This window comes from Phalacrocorax carbo, chromosome 5 (genome assembly GCF_963921805.1).
Source record: "Phalacrocorax carbo chromosome 5, bPhaCar2.1, whole genome shotgun sequence".
In the NCBI taxonomy this organism is placed as follows: domain Eukaryota; kingdom Metazoa; phylum Chordata; class Aves; order Suliformes; family Phalacrocoracidae; genus Phalacrocorax; species Phalacrocorax carbo.
Window position 1 is genome coordinate 43,843,722 of NC_087517.1, and position 26,239 is coordinate 43,869,960.

General features: G+C 56.5%; 1 protein-coding gene across 6 annotated transcripts in view; it reads left to right on the forward strand.

The window, feature by feature from the left end:
- Window positions 1-26,239, forward strand: part of COL18A1 (collagen type XVIII alpha 1 chain) — a 41,357-nt gene that overhangs the window by 11,847 nt on the left and 3,271 nt on the right. For 2 of the 6 annotated variants that reach the window (XM_064452209.1, XM_064452211.1), the window contains exons 1-34: window positions 10,100-10,873; window positions 15,356-15,900; window positions 18,751-18,834; window positions 18,925-18,984; window positions 19,167-19,305; window positions 19,424-19,527; window positions 19,616-19,642; window positions 19,739-19,900; window positions 19,997-20,023; window positions 20,112-20,174; window positions 20,281-20,367; window positions 20,522-20,575; window positions 20,650-20,799; window positions 20,949-21,011; window positions 21,223-21,267; window positions 22,235-22,375; window positions 22,463-22,534; window positions 22,650-22,676; window positions 22,806-22,850; window positions 22,996-23,058; window positions 23,489-23,524; window positions 23,596-23,685; window positions 23,843-23,872; window positions 23,980-24,006; window positions 24,228-24,290; window positions 24,443-24,517; window positions 24,611-24,646; window positions 24,768-24,821; window positions 24,995-25,069; window positions 25,284-25,355; window positions 25,567-25,609; window positions 25,756-25,818; window positions 25,908-25,951; window positions 26,059-26,181. In XM_064452209.1, the coding sequence (XP_064308279.1) occupies window positions 10,243-10,873; window positions 15,356-15,900; window positions 18,751-18,834; window positions 18,925-18,984; window positions 19,167-19,305; window positions 19,424-19,527; window positions 19,616-19,642; window positions 19,739-19,900; window positions 19,997-20,023; window positions 20,112-20,174; window positions 20,281-20,367; window positions 20,522-20,575; window positions 20,650-20,799; window positions 20,949-21,011; window positions 21,223-21,267; window positions 22,235-22,375; window positions 22,463-22,534; window positions 22,650-22,676; window positions 22,806-22,850; window positions 22,996-23,058; window positions 23,489-23,524; window positions 23,596-23,685; window positions 23,843-23,872; window positions 23,980-24,006; window positions 24,228-24,290; window positions 24,443-24,517; window positions 24,611-24,646; window positions 24,768-24,821; window positions 24,995-25,069; window positions 25,284-25,355; window positions 25,567-25,609; window positions 25,756-25,818; window positions 25,908-25,951; window positions 26,059-26,181 (3,420 nt within the window). In that variant the 5' untranslated portion in view covers window positions 10,100-10,242. Of the gene's footprint in view, window positions 1-10,099; window positions 10,874-15,355; window positions 15,901-18,750; window positions 18,835-18,924; window positions 18,985-19,166; window positions 19,306-19,423; window positions 19,528-19,615; window positions 19,643-19,738; window positions 19,901-19,996; window positions 20,024-20,111; window positions 20,175-20,280; window positions 20,368-20,521; window positions 20,576-20,649; window positions 20,800-20,948; window positions 21,012-21,222; window positions 21,268-22,234; window positions 22,376-22,462; window positions 22,535-22,649; window positions 22,677-22,805; window positions 22,851-22,995; window positions 23,059-23,488; window positions 23,525-23,595; window positions 23,686-23,842; window positions 23,873-23,979; window positions 24,007-24,227; window positions 24,291-24,442; window positions 24,518-24,610; window positions 24,647-24,767; window positions 24,822-24,994; window positions 25,070-25,283; window positions 25,356-25,566; window positions 25,610-25,755; window positions 25,819-25,907; window positions 25,952-26,058; window positions 26,182-26,239 lie in introns of those variants that run through there. The other 4 variants (XM_064452210.1, XM_064452214.1, XM_064452213.1 and 1 more) reach the window with 4 other exon arrangements.

The following is a 26,239-nucleotide window of genomic DNA, read 5'->3' on the forward strand; positions in this document are numbered from 1 at the left end:
TCACTGTGCAGGGTTTGCTGTTAAGCTACCAGCATCCCTCTAGCTTTGGGGTGTTGCTGATGTGATTTGGACTGGTGAACCGCAGTTGTGCGAACACCAGAAAAAACCATTTTGCTTGGGTAGGGAGTAAAAATGTTTCCCATTTCTTTAATTTTGCTGTTTAATCTTTTTATCACACTGTTGCAGTTCAATCTCTTGATGACCCCGCTTTGCTTCTGCGTGTTGCTGGTGATGCTTCACCGCCCGTGCTAGCACCTGGCACCTGAACATCTGGTGGGCGGTACCCCAGTGGGTACCACAGGGTGTTGGTGGGTGCCATGCAGCCAGAGCTGGCAGTTGGAGCCTCCATGTACGTGGCATGGGGCAGCTGCCCACTGATAACATTGTCCCGTTTTAATTTTTAAGCCATTCTTCTACTTACCCTGTGGTCCGCTCTGGGGTTTCTCCTGCCCTCCCTTCCTTACAGAGGGGCCAATGAGCATTTCCCCGCTGAGCTGTGCAAGCCTTTGCCCCTTCCTTGCTACCTCCCCTATCCCATAGTGCTCCCATATCCCTGAAAAGAGGGGTGCAAATCAACCTCCTCTGGTCAAAAGTATTTTAAAGAGCAAAATCTGGGTTTAATCTTTGTCCTGTGGTCATGTCGCTGCTCCAGCCGCGCGAGCAATGGAGAGGAGCTGGAGCTGGCCAGTTACCAGTGCAACCCTGGGAGCTCCTCCAGGCTTCAGCATCCTTAAAAGTGGGGTGCCGATCTTCTGGTGGGGCTCACCCTTGGAGGTGCTGGAGCCTCCATGCTCTGGCAGCCAGCTTTCCGCCCTGCAAGTGGCCACACGCTTTAATTAGGCGAGGGGCTGGCAGGGCTCCAGGGTTGGGAGAAGGGGAGTTTCGTTCCCCGCAAAGCCTAGCTGAGCACTATGGGGACAGGCTGGAGCTTGTCCAGAGTCCCATAGAGTAACTCCTCCTGCCTATGTAGGTTATTTTTTTTGCTGCAGCTGGGATGGGTTAAGTGGGGTTTTAGGAGCGGTTTCTTTTCTCTTGGGTGCTTAAAACAACAACAAATAAAAACCCACCCCAGAGAAACAGGCTGGTGACGCTGCAAGGAAGGAAAGATGTTGCTCTACTGATTTATGGGGCTTTTTTTATCTTTACAGGTCACTGCTAGCATTTGTGGAATTGGCCTCGCTGCAGGAAAAACTGGTTTCCAGCTTTCCTGTTAGGAAGAAACTTCTGCGATCGTGTAATTAAAACGCAGAAGAAAAAAAAAACAAACAATAAATCCCAGAGCAGCTAGTTGTGGTGCTTGTAGCCGGGTCCTTTGGCGGCTGTGCATGTCCCTTGCCTTGCTCTGTCCTTGGCTGTGCTGCCTGCAGCTTGTGGCAGAAAAAAACCTTTTTTTTTTCCCCTTTTTGGTCTTTCTGCCTCATGCACCACCCTGCAAAAGCAGAAAAAGAATCCACATTTTGACATCGGGGGTGTTTCAGTCCATTTTGAGGTAGGTTCCAGCATTTTTCATCACCTTATCTGAGCTGGTGGCGGCACCGGGCTGGACTCCTGGTGGGCTGGGGATGTTGGAACCATGACTGTCTTGATTCCATAAATGAGAAGTGGTGGGTCTGACTCATCCCTGTTACAGCCCCCTTGCAGTGGGCAGCAGGGCAATGGCTGCCTGCAGTGGCTCGTCCCAGGGGTCCAGGGTCCTCAGGGACACCTGAGTTTTTTAGGAGGGAAGGAAAACCATGCCTCTGTGGGATTATTTATTTTTTTGCAGTTTTCTCTCTGCTACCAGGCTGAGAAAGAATGTGCTATGTAGATTTGGATATTTGGGAGGTGAATATTTTTTCATCCTGGGTCGTGATGGGTACTGCTCACTCAAGAGGATGGAAAAGACTCCCTGCTATTTGGGGCACCTTGAACCCCAAGCATGGCCACCAGGAGCAAAACCATCCTTAATAGCATTGTCTTTTAGGGATGACTAAAAGGAGGTCCCTGAATGACGTACCCCTTGCAGCTTGCCCAGCCTTTCCAGCCCGCCCCCCCTTTGAACCCTGTGGTATGTGAATTTTTGCTGGTGTCAGAGGGTCGGGGCAGCAAAATCCCTCCCGGTTAAAGAGTGGGAATACCAGTGTGTGCAGCTTGGGATAATTACCAGTTGTCAGCGAAACAATAGTGGCATTGTAGGGCAGGGGCGAAGCGAAAGGGCCCGGTCTTGAGCGTAATGTTACTTTTCTATTTAGGTTGCCATAGTCTTTGCTGAGAAATGGCCCTATTCTCCCTAATCCTCCTCTTCAGGCATGCCTGCTGGTTTTGTTTTTTTTTTTTTTTGTGTGTGGTTTGGGTTTTGGTTTATTTTAACCCTTATCGTCCCAGAAAACAGCTTGTGGTGACCTGTCTCTGTGGTGCTGTGCTGTGTGGCTGTCCTCAGCTGGTGGTGGTGTGCCAGTGGGCTGGTCGGCTTTGCTTTGGGATTCTGAAGCCAAGGACAGTGCCTCCTGCCCGCTCCGCCCCGGCACCGTCCCTCTGCTCAGGAGGGGCAAGCCTGCTCCTGAATCCCCATCCACATGAGAGCAGGAACCCAATTAACCCCCCATCCTTGTTCTTGACATCTGTCACATTATATGCGGTATAATTTGTCAACTGATGGCTTTTGGTTCCCATCTCCTGCTTGTACTGAAGACTAGTAGATCTCTCGCCCAGCGTGTTTGGTTGTTTGGAAAAGGATGGTGTGTTTTCTGGCCTCATCCATGTCTGGTTGGCTTTCCCTAGTGCTGAAGAAAGCTAAGATATTGTCTCCGCTTGCATGCAGCAGTGAAGTAGCCACTGGCAACATCAACCTGTTTGACCCTTTTAATGTCTCCAGTGGTGCTTGGACTTTCTCAAAAGATCTAAATTTTGCTGCTTAAATACTTTCTGTTCCAGTGGAGACACAGACTGTCATCCTGGTAGGGAGCAGGGGATTTCAGCCTTGGCTGTCAACAAGTTGTCATCGCTCAATGTAATTTCAAGGCTTTCGACTGATCTGTTTTTTCTTTAGTGTTGGGACATGTGCAGTTTGGCAAGTTCAAGGGCCACATGACGGCCCCTGTTTAAGTGGCCCTTCTTTAGTGCTGGGACATGTGCAGCTGGGTAGGTTCAAGGGCCAGAACAGATGGCCCCTGTTTAAGTGGCCCTTCGTCCAGGCTGGTAATGAAGGCATTAAATAGCTTTGACCCCCACATCCACCACGAAAAGGTCTGCTGGGCATCTTGCCCCCTTGTATCCCCCCACCTGAGGGAACCGAAAGCCATGACGAGGTCTGGCATGAAGTGCAGTGCCCAGCAGACAACCCTGGGTTGGGGTGGGATGACAAAGCAGGATGGCCAAGCTCGGCAACCTGGTGCAGAGGAAACTTTGGAAAGAGCAGGGAAAAGATGCCAAAGTCACAGTACAGGCAAACTATTGTCTGAGGAGTGCAGAGAGGTGGAAGGACCACAGAGCAGACAAGGAGTCTTATTACAAGCACAGCCGGGGGCTTCCAGAGGCTCCAAGCTAAACAAAGTCCCCGGCGCTGCAGGGGGCAGCGCTGACAAGACCGAGGCTGGTTGGATGAGCGGTAGATTGCAGCTGAAGTCCAAAACCAAAAACCCCTCCCGGATCCCTCTTTTCCTTTCCATTCCCTAGCAAAATAGCATTTCTCGCCACCTGGACCCACAGCAACTGCATGAGCTTGGATTTTGTTCACTGCAAGCCGTGTTGAGGATGAGGTTAATGAACTGCCGGGTGGGTTTGTGGAGAGGCTCTCTAAAGCATCCACAAGCTGTGGCAGTTGTCTCTTGCAACAGCACGGACCAGCTAGCACCCGGCATCCCTGGCTCGCGGCAGATGCAGGATGGATGCTGTACCGCTCCATCATAGCTTCAGGTACTAATTGATTTGGCAGCTCTTCTGTGTTTTGTATGGTGAATTGCATGGTTTTTTTTGTTTGTGGGGTTTGTTTTTTTTTTTTTTAGCTGTGTTGGTATTTTCCTCTGTGCTAAAGTCCTGAAAAACAGCTAGGAATGGGCAACTCCCAGCTTTTGTCTTTCAGCCTTCAAAGCTTGTGCAGGGTTACCCTCCAGCAGCAGTCCTTGACATCGGCAGCTTAACATCCTGGCACGGTGCAGCATGCAAGCATGGTCGAAGGGTGGGCAGGGTGTCCCACAGGCCCTTTCCCAGTCCCTCTTGGTGCCCAACCCTCTCCACGGCTGTGAATATGCTCATGGTAGTCATGTCCTGAAGTTTTGCCCTTCATTGGCTTCTCTGTTGCATGATGCTGCAAGACTTCATTTGAGCTCCGGGACAGGCATGCCCCACCTGGGTAGCTTGTCCTTCTCTTCTGTCCTTTGCTTTGTGCAAATGAGCAGGTTACAAAGGCATCGAGTTGGCTCGTAAACCCTCTATCCCAGCCCTAATCTCCCCTCATCCCGCCGTACAGCATCTGTCCCACAGCATAGCATTCGTCTGCGAGCCATGATGCCAAATGCATTGGTCTCCCTGTATTTCTAGATAAATAGGTGCCTGGGAACAGGGATTTGCTCCCCAGCCATGGACCTGCTCAGTCCCTTGCAGAGATGGGAACTGACCCCCCGTCCAATAACCAGGATAGCCTGCCGTGCCTGCCCGGACAGTGGTTGTGGGCACTGCTAGAGTCCTCTTGGCTGCATGCCTGGGCAGGAATGCCAGGAACATGATTGAAATTCAGGGCTTCCAAAGAGTGTGGCTCCCAGGCTGAGCTGGGACCATGGTGAGGGGTGAGGGGGGTGGTATGAGTCTTCCCCCTCCAAGGAGCAATTAGTCTTCAAGGTGATTTATTAACACGGTGGAGGATGAGTGAGGGGGTCGCATTCCTTCCCTCACCTCCCCTTGCCTTATCTCCAGGCTGTCGGGGCTGTCGGTCAGCCCCGGAGGGAGGCAACTGATAGGAAGCAGAGCCGGTGGCCCCTGCGGAGGCAGGGCTGGGGTGGGGGGGTACTGGGGAATACAAGTCTCACCAAGCTCACCTTGCATTTTAAAGACATCCCTTGGGTTCGGCTGTGCCTGGAGGATGATGAACCCTCTCCACCATCCAAACCCTGGGGTCGCCAGAGCACCTCACGGGGTGGCCAAAGTCACCCCAGCCCCAATTCTCTGCCCCCACTACCTTGTCCTCCTGCACATGCAGATGGGGGAAAAGAGGACACCAGCATCTCTTAGCTGTGCCTTCTCCAGCTTGGGGCTCCCGGTCTTCACTGGAGGGTAACGACTTACAAGGCAAGCTCAGGATGCTTTCTTGAGTTCCAAGCTGCCCCTTGGCACACTGTTCCCTGAGGGCTCGACCCCTGTGGGTATTTTTAGCCACACTTGGAAAGAAGGTTGTTTGCTTTGCGCATTGCTTGCCCTGCCTGCTGCCGTTGACCACATTATTTCCCATGAGGGCTGACAAAAATATTCCTTAGATGAGTAGGATAGATGCCCTGGTGCAGTGGGTGCCTTCATCTGTGCTCAGTTTGGGAGCAGCAGGAGCATGCAGGTAATGGTGGGGGTTTGGGCACCGCTGCCCTTCTTCCTCCCCAGGGTTATTTGATGGCTCCTTGAGGCAGTCACGACATTTTCAGGGTTTATCTTATCGAGGAATTTGCTGGGAGGATGTTTCTGGCTCTCCATGAGTAAATATTTAGGAACGCTGCAGTCCCGGGGGCTCGGTGATGTTATGAAGCCGGGGGCGGGGGGAAACATTGGCCCAGAGGCAGGCCCCAGCAAACTGGCACCTGCATAATTTTTGGGGCTGTGATGGGTGCTGTCACTCATGCCGGCTCAGCCCCTGTGCGTCCCTGTCCCCAGCCCCTGCCTTCCTCTCTCCTTGGCTGAGCACCCATCCATGGGCCGGGTCCCACTGTCTCACCAGGGGCCATCTCTGCATGGGAGGTCAGCAGCTCGGGATGTGGTAATATCCTCAGCATGTGTCTCGATGAGGGCCTTTTAACTGTTATTTGGGCTTTTAGATGAAGAACAGATTAAAATCCCAAACATCGATAGGGTTTATAGATACCATCTGCCGCTGACAGTCACTGAATTTTTCTGCTTGGTGCATGAGTGCTCCCACCTCCAGCATTTTGACTGTGCTGGTGTCTTTCCTTCCTTCCTTCCCCAGCAGCGTTCACGGAAGAGGAGATGTACGAATGGGGCACCAGCATTGGTCTCAAGTGCTTTCTCTGCTGTGGTTTTGTGCCCTTTTGAGGTGGATTCTTTCTTGAACACCCTATGGCAATGTTGCCATCGCTGGTGGTAACCCAGCAAGCTTTCAGCAAGCTGCTGAAGTGCTGGTGGGCTCTGGAAAGGTAGTGGGACTGTGGTGTGTTTGCATCCTGGGGCCGACCCCAGACATCCTTCCTGCTGGTCCCAGGGGGCTATTTCATGGAGTACCCCCAACACAATGCTGTGTGTGTGTCGGTGTGGCTGCTACAAAGGGACTAGGGACATTTTTAGTGGTGGTCAAAAGCAAGAGGCAATTTGCAGCCATCCTGCCTGCAGGCTGGGGGAAGTCGGGGCTGGACTCAGCAAACAGAAAATGGGTAAAAATAGCCTGGTAATGGGTGAATTTGTTAATTAAAGCCCCCAGTTGCTAAGGGAGGCTCCCTGGGAGCTGTGCCATGGGGATGCTGTGAGCTCCATCCCTCTCCAGCTGCAGGGACGCATGGCTGGGTAGGGTGATGCCCTGGGGAGTCTTTCCCTCCATGGCTCAATTTCTTGGTAGTAGGATCCGCTGTTGGCATTAAAGCTTTTTCTGCAGCTCTGCTTAATCTTTTTGGGCTCAAGGCTTCTCACTTGGGCCATCTCGGACCCAGGCTCCCCCACTGGTTTGCGGAGACCTTCCCTTGAGGTGAGAGCAGGGGGTGGAAGGTCACAACTCCCTGCCTGCACTCTGTCCAGCGGCACACTGCAAAAAGCGCTGCCGGTCCCTGCCCAGACCTCAGTGACCTCTGGGCTTATGGCCAGGATAGGCCACTGGGATGGGTTGTCACCCCTGATGGGGTGAAGCAAAATGGGTCTCCTGAGGATACTTCTGCACTCTCTTCGGCCTGAGGCTCCCTCTGCTGTCTGTCTGCCTGTCCAACTCTGCCTGCCTGGTTCTTGCTGGAGGTTCTGGCCTTGGATTGTGGAGCAGGGTTTGCTGAGCCAGGCTGGGGCAGGGTCCCCATCCCCTCCCAAATGCTGAGGGGAGAGCAACCTGGAGCTGCCCCCAGTGACAGCTCAGGACGTGGGTTGGGGATGTAGCACACACTGCAAAGCCAGGTTGGTGTGTTCATGCCCAGGTTTGCCGTCCCCAGCCACTGCCGCGGGCTGCTCCCCAGGCACAGCAGACATGCATGGCTGGGTCACTTGAAACCCACTCACTCAGCCCCACTTCAGCCCCTAAACAATAACATCGTTATTCTTTAACCACTGATGGGGTGCTGCAGGTCTGAAACCCATGTGAAAGGCTTTTTTTCCCTCTTTTTTTATATTTTTTCTTTTTTTTTTCCTCCTTTTTTCTCCTTTGTTCCCTCCCTCTTTGTTCCTCTCTTTTTTCCATCTCTCTTTTTTGTCCTCTCTCTCTTTTTGTGCACTCCTCCCCCCTTCCCTTTTTCCCTTTCTCTTCTCCTTTCCCCTCCCCTCTCTTTTTCCCCCTTCTCTTTTCTTCTCGGACAAGACTGAGCCCACAGTGAGCAAGGCAGCCTCATCCCCCTATTCCAGAGGGACCAGGCTGCGCCAGCAAATGGCGGATGGCAGTGGGAACATGCAGCCAGCCTGTTCAGGAGGGAACTGGGACCAGATTGAGGATTCAGTTTTGCTTTTAAAGAAGTGCAAGGTCATGATGACCTTCCGGCAGCATCCCCTGGAACATGCAAACTGCTTTTTGGGAGCCTTTAGCCTAGAGGAGGCTAAAACAAGGATTTCCTCTGCTCTGCCAGCAAACCAGCTGCCATGGCTTCTCTTCAGGGAAATAACTTCTCCAAAACATTTCACCAGCTGGTACATTCCTTGTCCCTGCCCAGCGCTTGGTCAGTGGCAGAGCTGGGCACCCTGCGTTGGGATGCCCTAGTGCCACCAGGCCACTCTCTGAGCCCTTATTTTGGAAATCCCTGATCCCTTACTTTGGGATGCCCAGCCCTGGCGTCTTCCCCAGGAGCTGCTGGCATGAAGGTGTGCAGTGAAACGAACATCATTGACTTAATGAGGGCTGGCGGCAACAGTGCTGTACATGGGGAGGTCCCGCAGGATTGCGGCTTTGCTCTGTTCCGCTATCATGAGCTGCCTAATCCCAACAGAAGAGAGAAATGGGATATTTTTTTTCTGGCTGGGCATCATGTCTGCACACGCTTGGGGTACCCCAGCATGGTGCTGCTGCTGAAACCTTCCTTGTTGAGATGAGGCAGCTCATTGGGTCTCATGATACTCCCCCCTGGCTCTGGGAGCTTCCTTGGGGATGCTGTGTGGCTCTGGAGTGTTTGCATTGCATCCCTGCTGCAGGCTGTCACCCCATTTATCTCCCCCCAATTTAGGGGAGAGGCCATGGGAACACCAAGCTTTTCTGTCTGTCCTCCCCACCAGTGGGAGAGGAGCAGCAGTCACTGGCATCCCTCTCAGATGCGCCCAGGATGCAAGGGAGGTGCTGCACCCTGCCGGGATGCTGCACTGTCACCCCAGGGGAACAGAGCCGGCAGCAGGATCCCATCCAAACATGCTGGGGCGGGTTGGAAGGCTGGCACCTTTCATCAGGTTGATGGGAGCACATGGGCTTCAGGAGGGCCATATGGAAACTCTGACATATGAACAAAAACGCATCCCGCATTTGATTAGTTGTGGGCTGTTACACAACACGCACCCCTAACAGCACCCGTCATAGGGCAAGCCTATTAACAACAGCTACTTTGCTGTGCCAGCTGCCATTTTAAGGGGAAAACTTACCCCTTTCACTTAAAAAGTAGCATGAGAAATGTTGCATAAAGCAAAACAGACATCTAGGCATTTGTTTCAGTTCTTTTCCTGAATATCTTTAAACTGGAGCATCAGGAGAGCTGCATCCCTTTCCACTCTGTGTTGTGAGACCACATTACCACAGAATGTGGCTTTCCCAGCCATGCAGCATCCTGGCTAGGGGAAGCCGAAATTGTCACCTCTCTCAGTGTCCCTTCTCTGGGACACTTTTTGAGCCACGAAGGTGACTTGCCCCGTGTCATGAAAAGAACAGCATGGCAGTGTGGTCCATGGGTGTGCTGCATCCCAGCAGGGGACCGGGGACTTGGTGGACCTCAGGGATAACGGCTCATCATCTCCAGAGCTGGGCACTGTTGAGGTGGGGATATGGGCTGGATAAGTGGATTTTGGGTGATTTTTTTTTTAAGCTGGGGTGAAGAGTGACTGAATTTTTGGGGGCATGGGAGAGTGCCAGTGCTGCCCAGGGGAGATTTTCATCCTGGCTTCAGTAAAACTCAAGAATTCAAGGTTACAATTACTCAGACCTCCTGGCTTCCAGACGTCACTGGTGTGTGATGCTTGTTTTATGGGGGCGATCACATCTGCTCCCCTTGCCATCCTGAGACAGCACCTGGGGGGTCTTGGCCCTGTAACCAAGCCAGGAAAGTGGCTCCAAAGTACTTTTGACTTTTGAAACTTTTTGTGTTTCTGGCCAGTGGAAATCTTGGAAATGTTTTCTGGATTTTTTTTCCCCTCCTCATTTGGTTTTCCTCTGAGGTTATAACCTTTCCCTGAGACCTGGAGGGGGGACTTCTGTGTCCTACTGAAGATGAACATTCATGGGGACAGTGTCCATGTATGACCCCCCCATGTATGGCTCTTGACACGGGTAATTTAACCAGAGCCACCAAGCAGGGAGAATTTAGGATTTTCTGGGCAGGAAGGAGTTAAAAAGCTGGCAGCAGCAGCTGGGACAGGGAGCAGGGTGCGTCTGAGGGCTGGCTTGGCTCCCGGAGGTTTTGGGGGGCTCAGGTGGGTCCCCAGCTGGGCGGGGGGTGCCCCAGGGGGCTGTGCCGGGTGTGAGGAGGCTGGCACTTGGGAGAGGAGGGTTTGGCAGGGCCAGCGGCACGGCCACTCCTCCTGCTTTGCTCCGGTTTGAAGGGTCGTGTGCCGGAGCCGGGGAGGAGAGAGCGATGTGAGCGTTCCAGGAGTCGGGGCAAAACTCCTGCCTCTTCCCTCTTTCCCTCCTCTGGCCTCTGTGTTTCGTCCTCTGAAGCTTGTTTTCCCTTCCTAATGGCCCCAGCCCCACCTCGCCTGGGGTTTTTGCTCCTTCTGGCTTGCTGCTTTTCCTCATCTGAAACGCAGCTCCTGGACTGGACTTGGGGCAGCAGGAAGACCACGGGAAGCCCGGCGGCACCCGGTGAAGGAAGCACAGTGCCGGAGCCGCTTGCCTCTGTGGCAGCCACCACCCCCAGCGCGTCCCCAGGGATGTGGGCTGGGCGGGTGGTGGGGGACATCACCACACCACAACGCCAGGACCTGGATCCCAGCACAGCAGCACCTGAAGGCAACCGAACCACAGCCGAAAACACCAAGCAGTGGGTCAGGAATGTCACAGAGCTGGTGGAGAGCATGGCATGGCCAAGCATCACTCCTCCCCACAGCATGTCACCTGCCCCTGGCCAGGATGCGGCCAGCAGCTCCACTAAGGACCTGTGGCTCCTGGGGACAGGGACCACTGAGGACCCACAGCTCCTGGGGACGGGGACCGCTGAGGACCCGCGGCTCCTGGGGATGGGGAGTGCTGAGGACCCACAGCTCCTGGGGACGGGGACCACTGAGGACCTACGGCTGCTGGGGACAGGGCACCCCACAGCGATGGGTACAAAGGTGTCCTTGCAGAGACCGGCGGGTCCCCAGCCAGGTAGTGCCCCTTTCCCTTTCTCATCAGGTGGTGATACCCACAAGCAGGTGGTGCCGGCCTGGGACCCCACAGTGCAAACGCCCCGACGCCACCACGGAGCACCGCCCACCCCACCGAACCTGCGGCACAGCCACTGGGGGCTGGCGCTGGCCGGCGTGAATGGGAGCCGAAGCCCTCCTTTGCTTAACAGGAGGGTGGCTAATGGTGTGGATCCTCCTCTTGCTGATAACTCTGGTCCTCGCGAGTTTGATTTACTAACTGCTGCTGCGCGACTCTACGGTAGTGGCACGGGGCTCGCATACTTCTTACCCAGACTGTTGCCGCCAGCTGGCCGTTGCCTGCCTATCCCAACCCACCTGCACTTTTGCAGCGTGCTGGGCACCGACCATTTCAGATTACCAAATTACCTCCGCCACAGCAGCGAGGCAGAAATTCGGGCAGCTTTGCATGAGTGGGAGGGGCTGCTTGAACCGCGGTGCCATCGCTACGTGGAGTGGTTTCTCTGCTTGCTCCTGCTCCCTGGGTGTAGCGCCTCAGTCCTCGTAACCCCCCCGCCATGCCAGGGCTTCTGTGAGGCCGTCAGAGACCAGTGTTGGACCCACTTGGCCAGTGGGCACCTGCCTCTGCCTTGTGATGCTCTCCCCAAGGAGGACGAAGGGTATTCTTGTGTCTTTATTAATGCTTCTGCAGGTAATGTGGCTGGGTGATGTGTGTGCGTGTGCCTCCCCTCCCCAAGCTCCCTCATATTTTTAGGCGCCTAGGAATGCTTCTGCCTTGTCCCCATGTGATGCTGCTGAGTCCAAAATTGCTTTCCATCTAGCCTCGGCTTCTTCAAACAAGGATTGTCAGCAGGTTTTGGCTCCCTCCACAAGGCTGAGTGTCACCATTCCCTCCTCAGGTTGTTTCATCGCTGGTGAAACACAGCCAGGTTAAAAGACAACGTCCCAGTGACCAGGACAAGAGATGCTCCCCTAGAGCATCGTGCTGGTGTTGTGGGCTATTTTGCAGGTGCTACAGAGTTCAGCAAAGCCAAAGGGCTTTGGAGTGTCCCTCCCAGTAGTGGGGCACTTGCAGAGCTGGCAGCTCCCTGCAGGAACAGGGGAAGGACCAGGACCCTGTGCCCACCCAACCGCAGTAGCATCAGGGACTGTGGCAGTGAGGAGGCTTCAAGGTGACCCATGGCCATGCTTGAACACTTCCCTCTCCCAGAGCAGCCCTTTGCCTTAGGGTTAATGATTTACCCAACAGCTAATGTTTGATCCCCCCCCTGCCTGGCAGACAGGAGAGGTTGCTTCACCTCTGGCTTCGTCATTAGGTGGTTGTGACCCTTGTGTAAGTCAACCGGAGACTGAGGCATGCCTCTTTGTGGGGTTGGGGGGGACAAAGCGGGGGGGGGGGGAACTGGCACTTGGAGAAATGCATGTCGGGGCATAAGAGCAAGAACACAATTTCAGATGAAAGTAGGAGCCAGAGTTTGCTGCTCCCCCCTGCCAAGCACTCTGAATGGAGCTGTGTTCCTGCGCCAGTCCCCCACGCCCTCGGGTGATGGCCTGGGGCTGCTGACCAGGAGTGGCAAGACACCGGCTGCCATCAGAGGGGCAATTTAGCTGGGGGTCAGTGGACAAGGGTCGCATACATGATCCCCTCAGCATCAAAGCAGCTCTGTTCACCAGCTGACCCTGGGGGGGTGCAGCAGGATCAGGGGGATGCTCGGGGGGAGGTGTGTTGCTCCTGGATAGGGGCACACAGGATGGGGGACTTGGGGACTGTGGTGCACCCCATGGTGTGACTTGAGATGTTTCTGCATGCTGGGGTCCCCTGCATCCCAGGCAGGATGGGATGCATGGGGCCATGCCAGCAGCCTCAGCTCAGGCCAACCAAGAAGGTCATGGCAGAGCAGAAGTGTGGCCTGGAGCATCTCTGGGGCCTTTCCAATGGTAACGAGCAAATGGCTGGGTCACTGCAGCCAGAGACATCCCTGCAGCCATCCCATGCCAGCACCCGTTCCAAAATCACTGTGGCATCAGCTGTCTCTGGCCCTCCATGCTCCATGGTGTGTGCTGCCAGTTTGCTGCAGAGAGGAGTGGGTGCAATATTTGTGTGTCCTTTGGAAAAATCAGGCATGGCCTGAAAGGTTGGGGTTAAGAAAGGGCATTTGGCTTTTGCAGAGGAGCAGCTGTTTGAAGGGGTCTCCCCTTATCTCCCCTTATCTCCCCCCTGGCTCCCCAGACCCCATCCGGCCTCACAGCCCTGGCCTCTGCCTGCTTTGCACGTTGTACAGGGGAAAGATGTGAACCTATTTGCTTTGGGAAGTGCTGGCACCCAGCTTCCACCCCAGGCTGGGGGGCAAGTGGCGTGTTTGGAGAGAAAGGAGATCTCGGAGCCAGATGAAGTGCCAAGGGGAGTGTGGTTGAAAATTGTAATGCTAACAAAAGCCTCTTTCAGCCCATCCCCTCATCTCGAGGTCTGGGGGCAGGCGATGGCTTGTCTGGCTGCAGAAATTGCAGTGCCGGCTCTTATACCAGTGCAGACCCCTGGGAGGAAGCTCTGGTTTCCTCTTCCCTTAAAGCTGCTGTGAATTTGGCTTCCTTCAGCCTGAGATAAGCTCCATCCCTGCATCCTGGTGTTTTTGGTCAGCTTGGCCACGGCCGCCTGGTGCAGGGTGGCTGGTGCGGGTGGTGATGGGGCAGTGGGAGGGAGCTTGTGGGGTGCCTGAGCATAGGGTGTCTCAAGGGTGGGTGCCAGGCTGGGGCTCACTTCAGGTCCAGGAGAGCCCTGCTCCCTCGCCCCATCATTTTTGGTGTAGGGTTGTGCATATCTGGGCACGAAAGGATGCCGGGCATGAAAGGATGCTGGGCTCCAGGATCCAGAGGTCCCTGTGGCCAGCAAGGCTGAGGGGCTGCACTGAGCCCTTCCCCTCCGAGTGGAGAGGGGATGCTCTGTGGGGAAGCCTGATCCTGGTGCAGGGCAGATGAGGGGGTTAGGGCTGGTGTAGGACCTGGAGGGAAGTTTCCTCCCAGCCACATGCTCAGTTTTGGGATACCAAGCTTGGGAGGGACTGGGGGCTTGGGGGAGCAGAGTGGGCACAGAGTAGTTTCAGAGCATCAGGCTCAGGAGAGGATCAGTGGGTCTGGGGTCTGGCAGAGAGAAAACTTGCCCCCACCTCTAGTCAATGGCATTTTTAACATCCCTGCTACCTGGGTCCCTGTCACATGGCTGGCACTGGCACTGGGGCTTGGCAGCAGGGGGAAGCTGGGGATGTTCCATGTGCACAGGTACCCCCAGGCTTTAGAAGAGACACCCAGGTTTTCATCTCCTCCCACCATCCCGAGACATGTTTTCCTTCCAGGCTGGGCAAGGCTGAGCTGAATCTTCTTTTTTTTTTTTTTTTCCCCTCTTCTTTTTTTTTTTAGGAGCTCTGGAGGACAATGCCTGGCTCCAGAGTATGGTGGAGGTGCCTGGCTTGTCCTCCCAGGCTCAGCACACCTCTGATAACCCCCCATTGCTCACGTGAAACACCAGGGGTGGAGTTGGGGACATTGAATTGTCTCCGCTCCTGCTCCTGACTTGGTATGGGATTGAAACCGGCACCAAGCATCCATTCCTAGTGCAGAGCTCTTGCCGTTTTGGAGCTGGGGTGGTTGGGTTTCCTTGCTCCCGGGAAACGTGGGGTTAAAAAACACCCGGCGTGCTTGATCCCATTGAGTTGGCACCCGCCCGAGTGGTTGACATAGGAGAGGAGGAATCCAGCGCCCGGTGTGTGGGCGATGAGGATGCGTCTGCTGCCAAAACAATTGGAGCTGGCGTACAGAGGGCCGGCTCGCCCCGGCCAGATGTTCAGCTGTGTCGGGTAGGAGAGACAGTCCTGAGCAGAACTTCCCCAAGCGCCTTGAGAAAAAGGAGTCAGGGAAGGAGGCGAGCTCCAAATTGAGATCATCTGGAAAGCTGACGGGGGTGCGCTGGCTCGAGCCCCATTCCCAGGATGTTGCAAGGGGATGGCTCTGATTTATTCCCAGCCCAAGTGGCCCCGTGAGCTTGTCGCAGGATGATGTGGGGGGTCGCTGTGACCCTGGAGTGGGTATGGATGCAACACACTTCCTCATGGGTCTGTAGTTGTTCAGCATCCTGGTACTCAGGCAGCATTCCCTGCTGCCTGCACGGGCATGTTGCTACCATGAGCAAGATCCCTTTGGTTTTATCCCATCTCAAGGATGTTCTGGTCATGGTCAGCGGGCCAGCAGCAGGGAATGGGTGACATTCTAGGAGCTGCATCCCAACTGTGTGCTGGGAGCAGCTCAGGGAGCATTGCTGCCTTGGTCAACCTGCAGCCTGAAGGAAAATCCCAGGCCCTGGGGAGGGTGAGCAGAGGGAGCAGCTGAAGATTGGTGTTTGGGGGAGGCATGGCCAATGGTGTCTGCCTTGCTGAGGGCGACCATCCTTGCCAGGCTGGTTTTGACCCTCCCCTTTCCCTTCCTCTTGCAGAGAACCTGAGCACTGAGGTCAGCCTCCTGGAGCTGATTGGAGACCCCCCACCAGAGGAGATCCTCAAAATTTACGGCCCCGACAACAACCCCGGCTATGTCTTTGGCCCCAATGCCAACACAGGCCAGGTGGCCCGGTACCACCTGCCAAGCCCTTTCTACCGGGACTTTTCCCTCCTGTTCCACATCCAGCCCACCACCCCCCGGGCTGGCGTGCTCTTTGCCATCACGGACTCCTCACAGAGCATCATCTATGTGGGCGTCAAGCTCTCGGAGCTGCGGATGGGCAAGCAGCAGATCATCTTTTACTACACAGAGCCAGGCTCGCCAAGATCATATCCAGCAGCCTTCTTCACCGTGCCCACCTTACTCAACCAGTGGACGCGCTTTGCCATCAGCGTGGAGGAGGACGAGGTCGTTCTCTACCTGGACTGTGAGGAGCACGAGCGGGTTCACTTTGAGCGCTCCCCAGATGAGATGGAGCTGGAAGATGGCTCCGGGCTCTTTGTTGCTCAGGCTGGAGGAGCTGATCCAGATAAATACCAGGTAAGCCCTTGGGTCACTCCAAGGAGCATGTCCAAGGAGAAGCCTGGGTAAGGCTGGAGGGACACGATACCAACCTTCTGCTTTGCCCAGAAGACAAACCAGCAGCCATGTTCCACATGCGTTCCTTGGGAAGGAGACTCTTGAGATGGGGGGAAAGATGGCTTAAGATGCCACCAACTTTATTGCCTTGTGTCTCACCAAGGCAAAGCTCTCAGTGTGGGCTGGCAGGAGGAGATAGGGTTGTGCTACAGCAGCCACTGTTGCCCATACCTTCCCCAGCAAACACTGAGCCTCTTCAAGTCTCCCTTTTGCTAAAAATACCCAACTTCTTTGGTGGAGGAGCTGGTTTAGCTGGTAAAATGTCTCTTTTAGCTGGAAAAAATGCTTGGACTGGAGCATATCTTTGTTGGCTGACGTTGGGTGGTATCTGCAGGAAGACTTTGGAGAGCAAGGAGAAAAGCTGATAACTTAGCCTTTGATTTGAGCATGACTTATCCTCTAGATAAGGTTTATGGAAAGTGTGGGGAAAATGCCCAGCTGATGTGGAAATCCCCTGTGGTGCTTGAGGAGAGGAAAGCTCAGGACTGCACCGCCAGGTTTCTCCTGGGTTGAGCACGGTTTGCCCAGCAACAGAGGCTCTGCCAAGTGGAGCAATGCTTTTCCCAGGGAGCTTTGCAAAGCATGTTTCTGAGCTTAAACATCATCTTGACTAATGAGCAGTGCTGCTGCAGTCCCAGTTAAACCACCTTGGGCAAGGAAAGGTCCTCTGGGAAGGGTTAATGATTGATGGGCTGGGGGCCAGTTTGGGCTGGGATTTGGGTTGGTTCCTTGAGGTCTCACGAGCAAATTTTTCCTCTTTAAGAGCAATTTTTTGCTCTTGAACCTGCTGGGAGAGCCAGGCCATGGCCGTGGAAGAAATCCTCTCCCCAGCTGGGAGGGTTTGGCACCAGTTGGAAGGCAAAGCAACAGCCCAAAACAGAACGAAGCACTCCTGCCTTTCTAACAGATGATGTTCCCGAGCTTGCCAAACACCCGATCCCACTGCCCGCCCCCAGTTTTCCCATGGGGAATAGCTGGCCATCGAGGGATGGAGGCTGACTGCCTTGGCCAGCTGAGATAGAAGCGGGGAACATGGGCTTGGATGTCTCCTTGGCATCTGACTGCCTCATGGTATTTCCATTGCTGACCAGACCCAACTCATATTATCTGGAACTAACAGGGTGTCAGACTGATTAAAACCTGGCCCTTGGTCAGTCTGTGAGACAAGCTGCTCATGGGCAGCTGGAGGGCTGCTCGTGGGGTCTCAGCTGGCATCTGTGCTTCTTCCCAGATTGCCTTTGTGTCAGTGGGATGAAACCTGGAGGGGTGAAGCCTGCAGGTAATGCAAAAGCCCCTGGGACAGCAGACATCAAGGGGGTTACTGCAAATTGGGTCCCAGCTGGGGTCTGGCAGGAGGATTTGTTTGCAGCTGGATGCATGGTAAGACCTACAGTGCTGCTGCCCCCTTTATTGGGGCAAACAGGCTGCAAAGGGCCCTTATATCCATCCCTCATGGGGATGCCTCGGGTCAGGGCTGGAACCAGATTATTTCCTATGCCTCTGGCAAGCCCCAGGACTGGGAAGGCCAGGCTGGAGTGTTCCTTTTATCAAAGCTTGTGCTTGATGCTGGTGCTCAGCAGGGAGGAGAAGGGTGGGATAGAGCCAGCTGTCATGAGGGTGAGCAGCTGGAAGAGGTTACAACCCACCTGGGGGGCATTTTCTTGTCGGAGGAATTTATATATGTTTTTATTATATATTAAAAATTAATATGTTTATAATATTTTTATTATATATAATAAAATATGTTTATAAGATATTCATATTATAATATCATAGTCAGCCTGGCTGAACTGCAACTGCCCCTGATTCTTGTTTTCTTAAAGCCGTTGTGTTTCCTGAGCATGGTTATTTCCCGGACATGGTGCACTGTGCTTTCAAGTGACCCCAAATATTATTTTAGGTGTCTTGCCCAGAGAAGAGACACCGAGCGGGAGGTATCTGCCCTTTCTGAGCTCACTTCCCAGCATGGTCGCCAGCACCTCCCTGCTGGGATCAGAGGGACAGGCAACATCCCGTCCCAGCAGCATCCCTGCGTCTCATCCCAGCAGCAGGGACCTGGGCTGGGCTCTGAGATGTGCCAGGTGACCCTGCTTGCTGTGGGAGCCATGGGGTTCAGGCTGGGACCCACACACCCTCATGGGTCGATAAGGGAATGCTGCCCTCCCAGACAGTGCAGGTAGCTTGGCTGCAGGTGTTTGTCTGGAGGCAGCATCCTTACGAAGGAATTTGTGGTGGCTTCTTGTATAAACAGACGGTTTGGATGCATATGGTGCTTGCAAAACCCAAATAAATGGTAAGGAAGTGTGGAGTAGCCTAAGAAATAGAGAACTGGGGCTGTAGTGGACTGGGACATGCCAGCAGCCCTTGCTTGGGGTGGAGAGGCCATCTGTGGCTGGGGAGCTGTCCAGAGAGGGGGAATGAAGAAGCTGGCCAAAGCGTTGCTCGCTGGCTGGCCAGATCCTGGCTGCCACCTCCCCTTGGCTGGTCTGGTGCTGGTGCTGGCACAGGGCTTTTTCCCATGGCTTGCTGAGCCATGCTCAGTGTGCTGGGGACTAGGGGCTACAAGGTTGAAACCTTGCTGTGCCGGTTGCTCAGATGGAGAGGGCTCTCCATGCCAAGTGGTAGAGCCTGATGTACACAGGGCACTCAGGGACATGGTGGCTGGGTGGCACGCCGCAGGGTGGCTTGTGTCGCATGTCTGTCCGTGGTGCATGTCCATCTGTGGCATCCCTAAGTGTGGTTTCCTCCCAGGGGGTGATTGCTGACTTGAAGCTGCAAGGGGACCCGCGGGCAGCCGAGCACCAGTGTGAGGAAGAGGAGGATGACACTGAGGAGGTGAGTGCCAGCAGTGGCTGCGCCAGGCTGGGGGGCTGCCACCCCATGCTCCTGGCTGAACCCTCGCTCCTTCTCCCTGGGCAAATGCAGGTATCTGGTGATTTTGGCAGTGGGGCAGAAGGTGGACACCAACACTCAGGGAAAAACAGGGTGAGTTGGTGCCCATGGGTGATGCACTTGGTGGCAGGACCCCAAGATTTTAGGGACAAGGAGGTCTGGGTGCCCTCCATGGTTGAGGTCCAAGGATACCTGATGGGGTTCTGGCACCTGTCACTTTTGAGAGGGCACCGGGAGGTGAACCGTGCCCCAGTGTCCCCTTATTGTTGGCACAGGGTGTCCCGGGGCTGGTGGATGCTGTCCCCGTCACCTCTCCCCCCGTGGCAGTGGACGGCGGGCTGAGGCGTGGCGGGGGCTCCCTGCAGAAAGCTGAGAGGACCGGAGTGAAGGAGACACTGCAGGTCTCCGCAGGAGGTAATACCAACAGCAGCATCCCCTTCGCTGCTGTGCCAGCTGGCCCCATGGCACACCGGCGGGGGTGTGGTGGGTGGCTCCACACAGGCACAACCGGGTCCCTTTTTCCTTTCTGCAGGCACCGGCCCCAAAGGCGAAAAGGGGGAGAAGGGCGAGCGTGGCCTGAAAGGTGACTCGGGGACAGGCAGCATTGTGGGGACAGGCAGTGTCAAGGGTGAAAAGGTGGGTAAGAGAGGGGATCCCAGGGGCTCAAGGATGCCACCAATGTGTCCACATTTTACACCCACTCCTTTTTGTTTCTATCCTGCAGGGGGAGAAAGGAGAATTGGGCGTTAAGGTGAGCATTGCAGGTGGAGCTGGGGCAAAGCCATGCCTCCCTGGGCTCCCATCTCTGGGGATGTGCCACCCATCCCTATTTCCATTGGCTCCCCAGGGCAGTGCTGGATTTGGCTACCCTGGCTCCAAGGGACAGAAAGGGGAGCCAGGCAACCCTGGGACCTTCTCACGGCACACCGACGGCGTGATGGTGGAGCAGGTCACCGGTCCCCCAGGGCCACCAGGGAAGGATGGACCCCCTGGCAGGGACGGCGAGCCTGTGAGTCAAGCCCCCACCCCTCGGGTATCCCCTCTCCCCCACCTCTGCCTTCTTGCCTGCCTGCACACTGACCTTTCCCCTCTCTGCCATCCCTAGGGTGATCCTGGCGAGGATGGCAAACCCGTAAGTAGGGTGTGGGGGGGTGGGCAATGGGTGCCAGCCACCCCCTTTTCCTCACCACCTGCTGACCCACCACTGCTCCCCTTCACAGGGTGATACAGGACCGCAGGGGTTTCCTGGGATGCCAGGGGAGCCTGGTCTGAAGGGTGAGAAGGTGAGTGCCAATGCCGATGTGAGGGGATGGCACACCCTGCTACCCCCAATTCCTCTTGCCAGCAGCTGGGCTATGCTCACAAACCACGCTTTCTCCTCTGTGCCAGGGCGACCCAGGCGTGGGACCAAGGGGACCTCCTGGACCCCCTGGTCCCCCGGGGCCACCAGGACCCTCCTCGAAGCATGACAAGCTGGTGGGTGCACCCTGGGACACAGGTTTGGGGGGGGGGCAGGGGCGGGCATGGAGGAGTGGGATGCTGCTGTCTGCCCCTGGCAGCATCCCCATGCCACCAAGCACCACAACCCTGGCCATCGGTACCTGACATCACCCATGTGCTTCTCCCCCAGACCTTTATTGACATGGAGGGCTCTGGCTTCAGCAGCGATCTGGATAGCCTGCGGGTGAGTGCAGGTTCCCTTCTGCTGGCAGCGAGTGGGGGGATACGGTCAGCCATCGTCCCCTCCTTCTCTTGTAGGGTCCACGAGGGCCACCTGGTCCCCCGGGGCCACCTGGTGTGCCTGGTTTGCCGGGGGAGCCAGGACGGTTTGGGATGAACCGTACAGACCTGCTGGGACCACCAGGGCTGCCAGGCAAAGATGGGACCCCTGGGCCCCCTGGGCCAGTGGTAGGTGTATGGAGTGGCCAAGGGGACCCATTCCAGGGCCATCCCATGGTGGTGGGACTGTAACCACCCCCTGTGGCAGTGGGGGGCTCTGTACCCTCCAGCCCCACAGGGTCTCCCTGCACTGGATCCAACTCCTGGGCATCTTGCAGGGTCCTCACGGTCCTCCTGGAAGAGACGGGGCAGCTGGGCAGCCAGGGCCCAAAGGAGAGCGGGTGAGTGTCCCCTGTCCTATGTCACCTGGGAGGATGTCACAGCTCCTCTGTGGGGCAGGTGGCACCAGAGGGGGGCCGCAGCAGCTGACGCTTGGACCCCTGGCAAATCTCTGGGAGGTCCCAGCTCCCTCCATCCCTGGACTGGAGATCATCAATCTGCTCCTGGAGCAAGGCAGCTTCTTCACACCCTCTTCTTCCTTCTTCTCCCCAGGGCGATGTGGGTGACCTCGGCCTCCCTGGTGCACCAGGACCCAAGGTACTGTGCCTGGTGCAGGATTCTTGGCAGGAGGGTCCCACATGCATTGCAAGCTGGAGGCAGGGATGTTACCTGGGGGGCCACCTTGTGCCGGAGCAGGGAGGGGGACGCTGTATTTGGGTTCCTCCTGGAGCAGCGCAGTGCCATGGCTCGAGGGTGGGTGGAGCCACCAACCACCCCCAGGATGCTTACCAGGCTCCTGCCACCCTCACTTGGCTTTGGTCAGGGCACTGCTGCCTTGAGAAGTGGGCAGGCAAGCCGAACAGGGTGTTTCAATGCACAGAAGAGGGTTTGCCTTGCGGGGTTTGGGTGCCTGCACCCAGCTGGAAAACACCCCATCTTCTGCACATCACTTGCCTGCCTGCCTGCGCAAGCTTCTTTCAGCTCCGCAGTCCCAAGGGTGGAAGTGAAGGCTTGCTGGGACATGCATGATCACTCTCCCCTCCCCAGGGGGCCAGGGTGCCCCTTGGGATAACCCATCCACCACAGCCTAAGCTGGGGGCCAGAGCATCAAGAGTTAAGGTTTCTTAACGTCTAGAGGGTAGGTGGGATGGCACCAGGTGTAAGGACTGATCGTGCTGCTTGGAGACCCGTAGCAAAGCACAAGGTTGCCCGTGAGCATCCCCCCTCAGCGCTGAGCTCTGCTGCCACATCAGAGCCCGTTGCATGCATGCAAAAAGCCAAAAAATCACATTTATGATTTTAGACGAGCCTCTGGTGGCCACTGTGTGCATCGCATGGGGAGCCACGGCCATGTGAGGACAGCCAGAACAAGGGATGCTGGAGCTGGCCGATGCCTCATCCCACAAAGCCCCTCTTCCCTGGAGACAGGGAATCATGTGTCCTGTCCCAAGGGGTGGTTTGGGGATGCTGGAGGGGATGCACTGTCTCCCACTTGCAGGCTCCAGACAGGGACTGCTGCTGCCTCATCCCATCTGTCCCCTTTTTTTTCTCATCCTCTTTACAGGGCAGCAAGGGAGAAATGGGACCGGCTGGAGCTCCGGGAGAAATAGGGTTAGCTGGTCTTCCTGGGCCCATCGGACCCCGAGGGCAGCCAGGGCCCCCAGGTCCCCCGGGACCACCGGGGCCAGGCTATGAGGTTGGATTTGTAAGTGATCACCCCTGTGATGGGGGGGTGGGATAAACTGGAGCAAGGAGCAGACGTGACTCAGCCCCTTCTCCCCCCCCCGTCTAGGGCGACATGGAGGGCTCAGGGCTGTCATTTGCTGCCAGCTCCCCCGGACCACCTGGACCTGAAGGACCACAGGTAGCTCCACTTTTGCTTCTTCCCTCCCCTCCATTCTGAGCTTTCTGGGGCATCCCCCACCATTGTATTCCCTGTCATCACTCCATGCTCATGGCCCCCTTCTTGTTGCTTGCAGGGCGTGCCAGGACTGCCAGGGGTGAAGGTGAGGAGCCCTTCAAATGCTTTCCTTATCCTTTGCCAGAGCCAGCTGCAGGAGCCTGTCTCCATCCTTGTAGCATGCCCATGGTCAGCCTGTGGGCATGCTCCCACTCTGACACCTCTTTCCTTGCAGGGGGAGGTCGGCAGCCCCGGGCAGCCTGGCTTGCCAGGACCAAAGGTAGGAGTTCTGAGAGGTCAGGACAGGCTGTGTGTGAGTCTCTGGGATTGGCGGGGTGCTGGGTAGGACCCCTGTGCTCCCCAACCTGGGGCTGTTTGGAGGATGCTTTGTACTGCATCTCACCTTTTCCTACACCTTGTTGCAGGGAGATGCTGGTGTGCCCGGCGTGGACGGCCGCCCTGGACTCGAGGGCTTCCCTGGACCGCAGGTAGGAACGTCGCCCCCCCCTTTCCAGCCCCTCACTCAGGCAGGGCACCCTTGCGTGCCGCAGGGCCACTTGCAGAAGCTTCATCCCCAGCAGCCAAAATCTATCCCCAGCAACGAAAATCTGTCCCCAGCAGCCAAAACTTATCCCCCCTCTGTGTTCAGCTGTTTCCCTGCTCTGGGACCGGGCTCACCACATGCCAGGAGTGCCCATGCTGCTTGGGAGCCCATTCTCATCAGCTTGCCACCCTGCTCACCATCACCTCCACCCAAAAGCAATCCTACTTTGGCTCACTGCCTGGACCTTGCAGGCAGGGGGTAGCCTGAAATATTTTGCTGAGCCACAGGCAGGAGGGGGTCTCTGCTTGTGAGCCAGGGTCCAGCTGTGTGTAGTGGCAAGTGGGAAGCTCACCCCTGCCTGCTCCTCATTCCAGGGACCCAAAGGTGACAGCGGCAGCCCTGGCGAGAAGGTAGGTACTACTGGGCTGGGGACAGGGACTGGCCAGCCATGGCCCTGGTGCTGATGGCTTGTGTCTTCCAGGGTGAGCGAGGCCAAGATGGTGTGGGGCTGCCTGGACCCCCTGGTCCACCTGGTCCCCCTGGACAGGTCATCACTGTCTCAAGTGAAGATGTAAGTGATGGGTCCTGGCTTGGGGGAGCTAAAATTGGAGGGGGAAGGGCCCTGCCCAGCACCCATCATGTGGGGGGACTGAGAGAGACATCTCCAGGAGGTCTGACCTCTTCAGAGCAAAGATCAGGGTGAAAATCCTTGGTTTGTCTCTTTCCAGAAGTCTTTAGCAGCTTTGCCCGGTCCAGAGGTAGGCAACCTCTGCCACCCACACTCCCCCTGGAAGTGCCCAGAGGGCACCCGGTTTCTTGGAAAGATGGGGTTTGCTCATACAAGCACCTCTGCTTCTCTCTGCAGGGCAGACCAGGTCATGCTGGCTTCCCGGTGAGCTGTGGTGGAACTGGAGATTGCAGGGGTGGCACTGGTGCCTGCAGTGGGGCATGGGACAGTGCCTGGGCACCAGATGGGGGAGTCAGAGTGAAAGCTCTGGGAATACTTTGGTGACACCTCTGGTTGCTGGTCCTGCTGTGATGATGCTGGGGTAGTTGTTGGGGTCTGCCGTTGGTGGGTTGGGGCTGACACGGGCTCTGTGCTCCTCCCTGCAGGGCCCAGTGGGACCGAAAGGAGATCGGGGGTTGTCTGGTCCCCAGGGCTCCCCAGGGTTGAAGGTAACAGCTCCGGGCCAGCTCCACCCTGTGGGGTGGTCACGCTCCTGGTCCCCTATCCTGCCTGGCCACTGGGTCCCAGTGGTGATGCCAGCCCCACTGTGGGAGGGAGCCTGGTCCCTCCATCTCCCCTTATGCCTGCTCCTCTCTTGCAGGGAGAGAAGGGGGAGCCTGGTGTCATCATCAGCCCCGATGGGACCATGGTCACCGCAAAGATGAAAGGAGAAAAGGTGGGTGTGCTGCGGGAATGGCAGGCATGTCCCTGTGTGATGAGTGCCACGTGGTCCTGGTGGTGATGCCCTTTCCTTCTCTGCTGTCTGCAGGGGGAGCCAGGGCTCCGGGGACCTATGGGACCCTCGGTAAGTCACCATCGCGGTCCTCCTCATATCCCATGGGGAGGTACAGAGCTGATCCAGGGCAGAGGGGGATGAGGATGCCCCTGCTCTGAGCACCCCCAGCCTCATCTTCTCTCCCCTCCAGGGTCCCCAGGGACGAGCAGGGATGAAGGGAGAGATTGGCTTTCCGGGCAGACCTGTAAGACATGCTCGCAGTTTGTTTGTCCCCTCAGCCATTGCCTCCTCCACCATGTCCCCCCACCCACCAAACCCCATCATGTCCCAGCAATGCTGAGGAGTGGGGTGATGCCAGGGTGTCACCCTGCAGCTGGTGGGACGGGAACAAGGCTCTTTTGTGCTGTTCATCCACAGGGACGTCCTGGCATGAACGGGCTGAAGGGCGAGAAGGGTGACCCTGCAGATGTTAGTAGCATGCTGGGCTTGCGGGTGAGCACTGCCACAGTCCCCCCAGACTGGTCCAGCAGACTGGGGACACACACACTGAGGGTCTCCCTGGGGACTCAAATCCCTCTGGCAAAGGACACATGCCTCCCTTTCTCAGGGACTGATTGCCCCTCTGGGGCAGGGCATGGCCCTGCTGTCCCCACCAGGGGGACCGTCCACTTTGCAGGATGCTGATGCATCTTCTCTCCCACCACAGGGTCCCCCAGGACCCCCGGGTCCCCCAGGTCCCCCTGGGCCACCTGGCAGCATAGTCTACGACAACAGCAATGTGAGTAAAAACACAGTCACTGTGATGGGGAAGCTGAGGGCTGGTGACTGGGTCCCCCCAGTGCCCCCTGCTTGGTTGGATGAGGCGGGGGACTCTCTGGCGGCATCCCGGCCAGGGCTGGCACATAGGGCTGCTGTCAGCATCACATCAAGGTGGGGTGTCCCTGAGGATGCTGCCCATCTCTGCAGCCGCTTCCTCTGCATCCCCACAGGCCTTCAGTGACTCCGGCCAGCCCGTGCTGCCAGCCTTCCCTGGTAAGGGAGCGCCCCTCTCTCAGCCTCCTTGGGGCAGTTCAGGGATCCCCAACAAGGCTGAGGGGGATATGACAGGACCCCTTCCATTAGAGCTCGGGCTGGAATACTGCAGGGCTAAAATGACATCTCTCTGCTGCTCCCCACAGGTTTCCACCAGTTTCCAGGACAAAAGGGAGAGAAAGGCGATACTGGAGCCCCAGGGCCCCCAGGTGGGTGACCCATCCTTCCAAGCAGAGGTGGGCAGGGGGTGGCTTGTGCCCACCCCAGCTCTCCTCTCCCCTCCTCTCCCTCTCCACAGGCCACTTCCCCTATGACCTGAGTCACTTCAGTGCCAACCTGCGGGTAAGCCCTTCTGCATGCTGGCAGAGGCTCATGGGGCCAGCACCCAGCATGATTTTGGGTATTGGGGTGCACCTTGGCTGCTCACCTGAGACCTTGACATCCCACAGGGTGACAAGGGGGAGGCAGGTTCCAAGGGCGAGAAGGGCGAGCCAGGCAGCACCCCGCTCTACGGACCCAGCGTCTCTGGGCTGCCAGGGCCTGCTGGGCCCCAGGGCTATCCTGGGCTGCCGGTGAGTACCCCATGGCATGGGGGATGAGGGGGGGCATGCGGAGGGTGGCATCCCCAGG